Source organism: Myotis yumanensis, unplaced genomic scaffold (assembly GCF_028538775.1).
Source record: "Myotis yumanensis isolate MYYU_CA2020_CCGP unplaced genomic scaffold, mMyoYum1.0.hap1 SCAF_2, whole genome shotgun sequence".
Classification (NCBI taxonomy): domain Eukaryota; kingdom Metazoa; phylum Chordata; class Mammalia; order Chiroptera; family Vespertilionidae; genus Myotis; species Myotis yumanensis.
The window spans coordinates 31,873,406-31,885,621 of NW_027223753.1; the positions used below are offsets into that span (position 1 = coordinate 31,873,406).

A 12,216-nucleotide genomic window follows, 5' to 3' on the forward strand; every position below is an offset into this window, starting at 1 on the left:
TTCCTTACAGAAGACCATCTGATTCTGACCAAGCCTGGAGGTCTCTCAGTTTCAGGAGGGACTGGGAATAGAGGAAATCAGCAAATCCAGAATGACAAAAATTCTATAGGATGGATTCTGAACACATAAATGTCAAGAAAACAAAAGAGGTGAGGGAAAACCTGTAAGTTAAGAGTGACTTAATATGGGATACTACTCAGCAATAAAACAAACTGGCTATTGAGAGTTGTAGCAACTTGGATAATTGCAAAGGCATTGTGCTGAGTGAAAAAATTTAATCTTAAAAGATTACATACAATATGATTTTATTATATACATTCTCAAAATGACAAAATTATAGTGATGGAGAGCAGATCAACGGTTGCCAGGAGTTAGGACTGAGGAGGAAAGTTTGACTATAAAGGTGTACATAGCACGAGGGACTTTCTTCTCTTGGTGATAGTATCCTGATTGTGGTTCCACAAACTTAAAATTTCATAGGACTATATACAAAAGGAAAAAATAAAGAATGAGTGTGTATAAAAGCTGGTGAAATCCAAAATAAAGTCTGTATTTATATTGTATGCATGTCAATTTCATGATTTTGATAATTATGGCTATTGTATGTTACATTGGGGAAAGCTGAGTGAAGGGCACATAGGAACTCTATTATTTTTGCAACTTCTATGTGAGCCTAAAATTATTTAAAAATAAGTTTAAAAATGACTTAGACATATCTAGTTGCAAGATATGAATCTTGTTTGGATCCTGATTTGAGCAAAACTGTAAAAAATTATGGGATAATTGGGGAAATTTGAATATGACTACACATTTGATAGTATTAAGAATGACTGTTAATTAATTTAGGAATGTTTTGTGTTTTGAAAGTATTTAGCCCTTAGAAATATAAGCAGAGGTATGTATGGATTAAATAATACAATACCTGGGATTTGGAGGGAAAGTGGGTGGGGATCTAAGTGAAACTAGACTGTCATGTGTTGAAAATTTTTTGTTGGGTAATAGGGACTTGTGGTTCATTATACTATTGGTTTTACTTTAGTATATGTTTGAAAATGTCAACAATAAAAAGTTTCAAAAAGGAAACAGAAAAGGCCAGGCCTCTCTTATAGAGATCTTGTTTAAGTATCTTTGGGGTGGGTACAGGAAGCTGCTGGTTAAGCAAGGTCCCTAGTGATATCTATCAGAAAACTAAGGTTTGGGTATCTCTACTGTAGACTGAATATTTGTGTCCCCTAAATTCATGTGTTGGAACCTAATCCCCTGTGCAATGGTATTTGGAGGTAGGGTCTTGGGAAGGTGATGGGATTAGTGATCTTCTAAGAGACCTCAGAGAGCTCCCTTCCCTTTCTACCATTTGAGGATAGAGCTAGAAGACGGCCTTCTATGACCCAGAAAGCAGGTCCTCACCAGACACTGAACCTGTAGGCGACTCGATCTTGGACTTCCCAGCCTCTAGGACTGTGAAAAATAAATTTCTGTTGTTTATGTCACCCCATTTATGTTATTCTGTTATAGCAACCTGAATAGATTAAGGCAACCTCTTCCTGGTCCCCATCTTACGTGTGGGGTAAGGACCTCCCAAAGAGCCAGGGTGATGTCTTCTAACAGTAGTAGTAAATTAATAGAGTTTTTAACATCTTAGAGAGATAGCATGGTGGGGTGGAAACAGCACATTGGACTCATTCATTCATTCATCCCATAAGTATTTATTGAGAACTTACTAGATGTCAGGCACTATATGTGGGTTAGAGACAGGCCTTGCCCTTGCATTGTGGGTGATAACAACAGTCCTAGTCTCTTGAGGAACTTTCCCCAGGCCCAGGTGTCCCACTTCACAGCTCCTCAGACTGAGGTTGCAGATGATTATTAAAGAGCAACAGGTCAGGGAGGGGTGGCTTTCACAGTCTAATCTCCTCAAGCATTTCACGCCAGGTACTATGGTCTGGTAAGATTTGCACCCTCCACAATACTCAGTAGTGTTTTTTATTTTTACACATATTTTTATTAATTTTTAGAGAGGGAGAGAAACACTGATGGGCTGCCTCTTGCACACCCCCTACTGGGGATCAACTCAGGCATGTGCCCTGACCAGGAATAAAACTGGCAACCTTTTGGTGTATGGGATGATGCCCAACCAACTGAGCCAGTGAACAAAAGGTCATTATTATGGAGACTGCAAAAAAAAAGCATACATGTGACTACTGCTTCCAAACTGGTTGGAGGAGAAGAAATAGCAGCATCAACCTCCTGAGAACCAGACAAGGGAAACTATGACCAGGTGCTAGATGTAGGGCACAGATTCAGAGGCCAGAGAGACACAGGCGGTGGCTGGAACAGAGCTTGAGAGCAGGGTTCCTACGCATCTTCCGTGCCTGCACCTAACATGTCGCTGGTCGAGGAGGTGCTCTGTGAGGACTACTGAATTGCACTGAGCAGACAGCCCAGCAGATTGGTGATTTACAGAGATTTTGTATATAATCTGGCACCCTGGATTACAAATATTCCTACTCAGTAAGTTCTTAATCTAAATGATTCTCTTAAATTCAGAGTATTTAAATATAGGCATACACAAGATAATGTTTTGGCTAAAATCATGTCACTTATTTATTCAACAAACAACTGAGTATCTTATATGTTCCAGGCCATATCCTTGACACTAGAAATGGAGATTAAAGCCTGGCCCTCAAGGAGCTCACAGTCTAGTGTGGGCAAAAGATACATAAATACATAAATATAATATATGCAAAGAGGACCACTATAGGAGGCAAAGGACAGAGGAATCCAATTCTATGGTTAATGTCCATAGGAAAGGAAGACCTGGCATTTTTTTTGTGAAGAACTCATAAGGCAATGGTTCTCAAAGTGTGGCTGATGAATTACCGTCATCTGAATCATCTGGAGCACATATTAAAATGCAGATTCCCAGGACTTTCTACAAAGATTATGATTCAGCAGGTTGAGGTTTGGGACTTGGGAATCTGCATTTTGAAGTGCTCAAGATAATTCTACTTCCACTTAAAGTTTGAGAACATGTGAGATAAGGTTTGCTTGTTCAACTGGAATGAAGAATGATCTGCACATCTGAAATGTTAATTTGCATTGGTCTTTAATGACAGGCAGGGAAGTGGAGAAGAGGAAGGGAGTTGACATTTATTAAGCTCTACTGTAGTGTATAAATTAATTCTGACAATAATCCTATGAGGTAGATATTATTATCCCCATTTTACAGATGAATAAACAGATTTAGAGAGTTTAAATAATTTGTTCAATATTATAGAGCTAATGAATTGCAACACCAACAGCTGAACCCAGATTCATTTAACTCTAAAGCCTGTCCACTTTCTATAACACCATGTTGCACCAGCAGACAAATTTACTGACTAAAGTTACAATGTTCTTTTAGTTCTTTGCCAGATCTTCCTAGGTAAATATAAGGAACAGCCAGATGGTGCTTTGATCTTTCCAGTGTAACTGTCCATGGATACAGTCTTCCTTTGATTTAGGGCAAAGCTGGGAGGAACAATAAAATGAGCAGCCAGTTTTTATTTCTTTTCCCATCATTTTCTCACCCTCTGGTGGAGAGGCTATGAAAATGTCCTATGGCTAGGAACTGGGTCCATCTGGACAGAAAAGCAAACATAACCGGATACCCACAATAGCAACTCTGCCTGATGCTAAAGATTCCCAGGACTCAAAACATCCAGATTCAAGTTTCTCAAAAAATGAACTGTCAGGACCAGAGGTAAGTCCAGAATTTGCATCAGGAAATAGCCCTGTCTTTAGAGAAATTGTGAAAGGCTAGCTAGCAGCTTTTCCAGGTTAAACAAACACTATCTGTATCTCTCTATATACAGACTCAGAGGTATAACAAAACAGACTCAGCTCAGAAAATAATGGGAAGTCCAAGTCCATTTAAAGAGCTTGGGGACAGGCCCAACCTGTAATGAAGAAAACAAACATACACAGGAACTGTAACTACTGGTTCCATTCCCACTCACCATGTTCAGTGTCATACAACCAGATCTCGGGCAGCAGCAGACGAAGTGAAGCATGTCAGAGCAAGAAAAGGAAAGGCGTAGTAAAGGCAGCTGACAACAATGGGGAGGGGGGCAACCTCAGGTTCAGAAGACTGGTGTGTAACTACCACCCTCCTCTATCACTGAGCTTTGAGCCACAGCAGTGACTCTACAAACCACATGGGAGTTTCCAGAGCTGGAGAGCTCCTTTTTTCATTTTTGATGTTTCAAGCAACTACTAAGCCCAAAGATGAATTTTGATCAAGTCAGCTCACAGCACTGACACTATGGACAGCACATAGCTTAGATTTCACTGCTGAATATAACAAATACTGTAAGCCAGAGTTTATTTTATTGCTATATTTTCTCCACACCCAACCTGAGAACATTTGCTTCCACCCACTTTTTCATATAATAGTAGTATGGCTTAGAGTTGATAAAAAACAACAACACAAAAACATGCAAATCTGGATTACTCCTTCCTTATAAAAAGTTGATTTATTTACACTGCACTGATTCACCCCCTCCAAATACACAGATTCTAAAAGACAGAGTTAGAAGAGGAGGTGCCACAAACCATGATTTACTAGTAAAAATATGCAGACACTGTACCTTTGTGTTTAAGTATACCTGACATCTACTGATGCTGCAAACCAGCTACACTAAAAGCAACTCTGGGAGCATCTAGATGAAGTCTTAATCCTGATTGCAATACCTGGTTGTTCTAGAGTCTAAACAGGATATTTGGGTTTTGCTTTTGGCAAGCTAACTGGCACATGGGAAGAGTATCTAAAGCCCACATCTAACTATAGCAGGTCTTCAAGCTATCTTGTCACAAGTTTAGAAAGATGAGGAACCATGCTCATTTGGGAGTTGTACCACCAAAATGTTCAGAATGCATGTGCACTTGTAACAGTGTAAAATCAAGTCAACCATCCTGCTGATCTTTGGTTGTCTCTGATAATGAACCGAAACGCTTAAAAAGGAAACCTCAAGTGTGCTGAGAGATAATTATCAGAATTTTGGCTACCTCTGTTCCTGACTATCAAGTAATAAGGCTCACCTCCATTAGTACTTCTTGCATAAGCACACAGGGCAACTCCTTAAGAGACTGCATTATAGATGCTGAGCTCCTGAGAATTCAAGGGGGTGGGCGGGCTGAGCAGACGCTGTAAAGGAGCCAACCCTTGCAGCTCTAAGTCTTATCCTCGTTCTGGGCACATTTCAGTTCCGCTCCAAGTCCACTTTGCTCCAATTCAGCGATGACAGACATATATTTGAAGTCATTTGGTCTGAAGTTAAAGGTCTCCACTAACCCGTAGGTCTCCTTCCGATCAGTGGCATAGAAGAGCTGAACTTGATTGGCAATGCACTGTGCCTCAGCAACATTCTGGAAGGTAAAAAGAATAGTGAGCTCTCTCCCTGCCCAGGACCGAAAAGCTCTGTGTTTGTGGCAAGTGGGCCCTCACTCAGGAGTCTCTGCTTCAGGAAGCTTCCCCGACTCCCTGATCTCCCAAGTCTTAGCTAGGTGCCTCCTCTCCATGTACCCAAATTACCCCATGTTTACCGCTATCGTAGTACTTATCATACTGTATTGTATTTGTCCTTTCTTTTCCTTTTTTGTCTATCTTCCCTAGTATCAATTCCTCAAAGTATGTGTGCTTGTTTTACACCCCTGCACACAGTAACATCCGGTGAATGTTTGAATAAATTAATGCATATGCTCAAAATTTCCCTCTTGGTTCAGTTCCTTTATAACTGTTAAGTGTATTTCGAGGGCGTGGGGGCGGGGGGGGGGGGGGGGGTGGCGTGGAGAATAACAATAGTTACCCAGCTCTAAGCTCTAGTTGGTGAGTACTAAGTTCTTGACTAACCCTTTCTTTGAGTGTGGACTGTATTTACTGACTTGCTTCTAACAAGCTGAATACAGTGGGATGATGAAGAATGACTTCTGCTATTAAGTCCCAAAAGAGAGTCGTTTCTAACTTGCTCTCTCCTGAATCACTTACTCTGGAAAAGCTAGTTGCCATGTCATGAAGACATTTAAGCCTTACAGAGAAGCCAACATGGCAAGGAAACGAGGCCTCCTGCCAATAGCCAGGAGAGTGGGGTCAGAGGTAGATCCTCAAGCCCAATCAGCCTTCAGGTGGCTGTAGTGCTGGCCAACATCCTGACAGCAACTTCATGAGACTGAGCTGGACCCACCCAGCTATGCTGCTCTTGAATTCCTGACCCACAGAAACTATGAGGTAAACAATTTTTGTTTTAAGCCATAAGTTTGGGATAATTTGCTATGCAGCCATTTCTAACTAATAACTAAGGCACCAGCAAAGCCCCAGGGAAAAAAAGGGACCACCTTCTGGAAAGCTCAGAGGCAGGGAAATGGTGACCAGACCACTCTATGTAACAGAGGTAGGGTCAGGACATAGACCAGGGGTGGGCAAACTTTTTGACTCGAGGGCCATAATGGGTTCTTAAACTGGACCGGAGGGCCGGAACAAAAGCATGGATGGAGTGTTTGTGTGAACTAATATAAATTCAAAGTAAACATCATTACATAAAAGGGTACGGTCTTTTTTTTTTTAGTTTTATTCATTTCAAACGGGCCAGATCCAGCCCGCGGGCCGTAGTTTGCCCACGGCTGACATAGACTATACTTTTGAAACCTTACAAAAGAGTTACTTCAAACAACTCTTATTTTTTCTATCTAGTCATTCTCCAGTTCTAACTAGTCAGAGGCACTTATTCATTATCCTTGTGTTCCTATGGCCAAAACCAACCCCAAAGGATAATGGAAAATTCCCAGTAAAACCGACTGTCAGGAGTGTGCTACGTCTAGGTATAGAATCATGAGGACGGGTTTATAAATACCCTAGGCCGCTTTGTCTCCATTCCCTCCTGTGGGGTTTTCAGGTCATTTTCTCACAAGCAGGCACTAATCTCTGAGACTAGATCTTCAATCAAAAGCCTTTTTCCAAAATGCTGGCTATTTCAAATTAATGGAATTTCAGAGCTGGAAGGGGCCTCAGAGATCACCCAGTCCTCATTTAATAAGCCAGGAAACCAAAGCAGATGAAGTCTAGGGATAGGCTCAAGGTCATGTGGCTAGAGAGTGGCAGAGATAGGACCAGACCTCTGGACTCCCAGGCTGGTACTCCCTCCACTTCACCCTGACACTGTGGGGGAAGATAATTAAAATCAATCAAGGTTAACTCTGCTTCATCCATTTTACCTTTTTTTTATACTAAAACATGCCTCAACAGCAAACCATTTCTAAAGCAACTGCATGCCACAATCCGAGGCAGCTATCACTGTTCGCTGAGCTCCTGAACTGTAAGGCCTCTGAAAACCAATTTTTATTTGAGGCTGAGGATGGTGGAAGCAGGGGTTATCTCAGCTGTGTTCCCTCTAGAATAGTGCTGTCCGAACAGTAGAATCTTAGGGGCTCTGAAGAGGTGCCTCAGGTCCCTTCACCTCTTTTTCAGCTGTTTTATCCTAGGGATTACATAGTAAGGTTTTGTTTGGATCAAGGATTCCTCCTACTAGCTTGAAGACCACTAGTGTGGTGGGTAGGGAGGTAAGATACAGGTAGCTATGTGCATCTGTCTCTCCAGGGTTATTCACCCCCTGCCTTTTGTTTTCTTAATTCTCAACATGAAGCAGTAGCCTCCTCTCTTTCCAAGATCCAAGAAGATAAACATATTAACTCCTTGTGTTGCTCATTAAGGAGGTATATTAACAAACCTGATTTCTCCTTCTCTTTTAATTTTCATAGCTATGATCAATTTACTTCCTATATATTTTTGGGGTCATTATTTCTCCTCCAATGATTCTTTTGTGTCTTCAGGATAAAGCCAAACCTCTAAACATAACCCACCAAACTCTTTTTATTTATCAGTGATACCGAATTCTTTGTTATATCACAAGTCATTTTATGCCTCCTAGCATTTATCTATGCTATTTGCTCTGTCTGGAACATGCCTCTCTCCCTCCCACCTTTCTTTACCTGGCAAAACTCTGGCTCATCTTTGATGGTTCAGCACAGGTGTCATTTCTAGGAAGTCACCTTCCTCCTTCTGGGTCAGGAAACCCCACCCCCCAGAATGTTCTGCATGTTTTTATCCTAGCACTTACTGCATTCCAATTAAAGCTTTTATTGATAGACATACGGAACCAGATAAGGTTTTCTAATATTCTACTAAATTTTCAGCATTAAAGTTAACACTCCGGTGTCGGGTGAATTTCCCGCCAAAATATAAGATGGCGCGGGCAATTATTTAGGTTTCCTGCGCAAAATCAGGGATTTTTATGATACCTATTACCCCAATGGGTATGAAACGGTTCGCATACGCAGGTAGGTATCTTTGTGAACGGCAAACAAACAAATATTTGGTAATACGCAGTTACAATCGGCCCGAGTTCACACGTTTCCCGCACTCCACCGCAAATCTATATGAACCGAGTTAAGACGGCTCCCGCGGAGTACGCGCAATTCACGCGAGCCGACTTAACTCGTTTCCCCCACTCCAAGTGTTAATTAGTTAAGAAGAAACCTTTAGTTTCCATGTATTTCTATTTATCTGCTTTACTGTACTTGGAAATACGATGCCTAAAATACAAACTCATGTGTGAGTATGCAGGTGATCATATTTTTATACTAGAGGTCCAGTGCATGAAATCTGTGCACGGGGGTAGGTGTTGGGGGGTGGGAGTGGTATCTCAGCCCAGCCTGCACCCTCTCCAATCTGGAACCCCTCCGGGGATGTCTGACTGCAATTCGGGATCGCTGGCTCCTAACCACTCACCTGCCTGTCTACCTGATCGCCCCTAACCTCTCTGCCTGCCTGATTGCCCCTAACTGCCTTCCCCTGCCAGCCTGGTCACCCCTAACTGCCCTCCCCTGTCAGCCTGGTCACCCCTAACTGCCCTCTCCTGCGGCCTGATTGCCCCTAACCTCTCTGCCTGCCTGCCTGATTGCCCCTAACTGGCCTCCCCTGCCGGCCTGGTCACTCCTAACTGCCCTCCCCTGCCAGCTTGATCACCCCTAACCACCTCTGCTTCAGCCCTTGCCACAGTGGCTTTGCCTAGAAGGACGTCCGGATGGATGTCTGGAAGATATCCGGTCTAAACAGCATATTACCCTTTGATTAGTATAGATTACATTTCTCGGTTTCCCATCTCTGAATCGTGCACCTCTATAATAATTCCTAACAAGTCTAGTTCTGTAAAGTAGCTCCTCAAATAACATCATTCATTCAATGTTGTTTTGCTATAACACTGATGAGCTGCTGTAGGAACTTAGCTGCTGTTTATATCAAGTTGCCTATGGTAAAACTGGTTTTGTTATGTCTTTTTGCCACAGTTCCAAGAACCTATCAATGACATAAAGTGAGGACTTACTGTATACTACACTGGACAGTCAGTCAAGTTGACTTATGAAAGGCAAATACAGAGTGGAGTAAAAGTAGGTTTACAGTTGTGAGTACGTGAAACATAATCTATTCTTGTATTATTATTTATTAATTATTGTATTATTTTCCATATGAACTATAAACCTACTTTTGCCCTACCCTCTATTTATTGTCTGGTATGCTGTTGAATGTTATAAGGCCAGGAGGCAAATTTTAATGATGATGGGAACTGTATCAGTTTGAGACCACCAAAGTGAGGTGATCAAAATGCCCAAGTAGAAGGGTCTCTCCTCTGACCTCTCGAGTGCACTTTAAAAAAAAAAATATTTATATATTGTATTGATTTTTTTTTTTTTTTTACAGAGAGGAAGGGAGAGGGATAGAGAGTTAGAAAGATCGATGAGAGAGAAACATCAATCAGCTGCCTTCTGCACACCTCCTACTGGGGATGTGCCAGCAACCAAGGTACATGCCCTTGGCCAGAATCGAACCTGGGACCTTTCAGTCTGCAGACCGACACTCTATCCACTGAGCCAAACCGGTTAGGCTCGAGTGCACTTTTAATATGATTAGAGGCTGTGCTTCGCTGAAGACCAGAAAATAAAGTGCAATCTCTATGTCCCTTCCTCCTCTGGTCAAATCTTAAACCTTGTCATTATTGGTAACTATATCCCTCCAAATCTCAATTTGAAGCACCTAAACACCCTTGTTCTACTATTTCCTATCATTTAAGCACACTCCCAACTTCAAAAATCTTTTAACTCCACTAGGACTCACAATTCTGTCTCTAACCTCCCTTACATTTTCGCTTCCCTCTTTATCCAGTTTATATTCCATGATCATCAATTATAATCACTCCTTTGCCTTTACATTTAACTTCTGGGTTCCTATTTTACTTCATTACACCACTTGGCTAAACCATAACCCTAGTTAAATGAAACTCTCAGCCCTCTCTTTCTGTGCTTGTACCCACACAGCTATTCTTTCTTCCATTTTCCTAGACCACAGGTAGGCATACAGCTTCTGTAAAGGGACAGACAGTTAATATTTTAGGCTCTATGGGTTCTATAGTCTTTGTTGCAACTACTCAATTCTTTGTTGCAGAGCTACAACAGCCACAGATAATAGGTAAATGATAACCATGGCTATTTATTGTGTTCAAATAAAACTCTTTTACAGACACTAAAATCTGAATTCCATATACTTTTCACAGGTTCACAGGTCAGGAAATACTCATCTTCTTTAGGCTCCCTTACCCCCGCACCAACCATTTAAAGATGTAGAACATTCTTCACTTATGGGCCTTCTAAAAACAGACAGTGGATTGGATTTGGCCCCAAGGCTACAGTGTGGTGACTCCTGTCCTAGACAATTTCAGACGTTCTCTTTTTCACTATAATGTCCAACACCTATTCTTCCATCCTCACTTCCAGCTAATGACGGGCCTTTCCTTTCACTAAACAAATTAGAGAGAATTTCTATAGGCTACTACCACCTCTATCCATTTAACTGTGTCCTTATATCCTGGCTTCTCTCCTGTTTTTGTATTTTCCTCATTCCCAGACTTACCCACTCAAAAATATCTCTTCAACATTTCTCTCCTCTTTCTCCACATTATCAATATTTCCCTCTCTACTGGATCTTTCCATCAGCATACAAATCTATTTCTCCCATATTTAAAACAAAACAAAAAAAATACTCTCACTCCCACTTCTCCCCCCGACCCCAGCTATTGCCCCATTCTCTCCTTCCCCTCACACAAAACCCTTTCAGAGACTTGTTTATGCTTACTCTAATTTCTTTCTATACTCTCTTAAATGCACTCCAATTATGTGTTTATCCTACTGCTCTGTTTGAAATGTCCCTTATAAAGGTACCCCATGACTTCCATTTTGTGAAGTGTACTAAATTCTCAGTCCTCATCTTATTTCCTACCAGAAAGTGAGATTTGGTCAGTTGAGCACTCCCTGTTTCTTGAAACATGTTATCTCAGTTTCCAGGACATTCTACTACCTTAGTTTTCTGCCTATGTCACTGACTTGTTCCTTTTAAATAATCTTTGTTGATGCTTCCTCATCTCCGCTGGGCTCTGCTCTGAACTCCAGGCTCATATATCTAACTGCCTACTACTTGGAAATCTAATAGGCATGTCAGATTTAACATGCCCACAACTGAGCTCCTGATCTTCCTTCCAAACCTTTTGCTTCTACGATCCTGTTTACCTCAGTTAATGGCAACTTCATTCTTCTGGATAGGGTTTTAGGTACCTTCCAGTTGAGTGTGGTGGGGGGGAGTAAGAATATGAGAGATGGGACTGAACAGTTTCAGGACTAATAGACAGGGAAGTAGAGTCCCAACTGTGTCCAAGACTTGGGACTCACTGCTACTGTAATAATGGCTGAATACTAGCCGAGTGCCAACACTAGCCAAGGAACTTACACCACTTCCTTCCCTGTATGCCGCTGGTAAGAGAGAAGGGAAAAATAAGTGGGTGTTTCAATGAAAAATCTCAGGGAAAAGAGTCATGAAAGTGGCCAGTACCTTGAAGCCATCCTGAACTTAAATGCTGCCAGATAAATGAGATTAAAATGAGCAAAGGTTACACAAACAGGCTGTACAGTAATCATAAAAGTGCTCCTGGCCCTAGACACGTGGAGAGAACAAACATAATGGCTATCATTACCTATGGGCATATGGTTGATGCTCTATCCAGGGAATGGGAAAAGGGGCAAGGGAAATCACTATGTATGAGGAATGTTGTGTATGTGAACAGTGTGGAAGATAAAAGA

General features: G+C 41.6%; 1 protein-coding gene across 2 annotated transcripts in view; it reads right to left on the reverse strand.

Moving 5' to 3' along the window:
- Positions 1–283: 283 nt before the first annotated feature.
- The window catches only part of ATPAF1 (ATP synthase mitochondrial F1 complex assembly factor 1), a 37,793-nt gene continuing 25,860 nt past the window's right edge, over positions 284–12,216 (reverse strand). Inside the window, exons 9-10 of one of the 2 annotated variants that reach the window (XR_011470234.1) lie at positions 5,080–5,406; positions 284–482 (exon numbers count right to left, since the gene is read on the reverse strand). Coding sequence is in view for 1 of the 2 variants with exons in the window: in XM_070405054.1 (XP_070261155.1) it covers positions 5,212–5,406 (195 nt within the window). In the remaining variant the exon portion in view is untranslated. Of the gene's footprint in view, positions 483–2,579; positions 5,407–12,216 lie in introns of those variants that run through there. The other variant, XM_070405054.1, reaches the window with a different exon arrangement.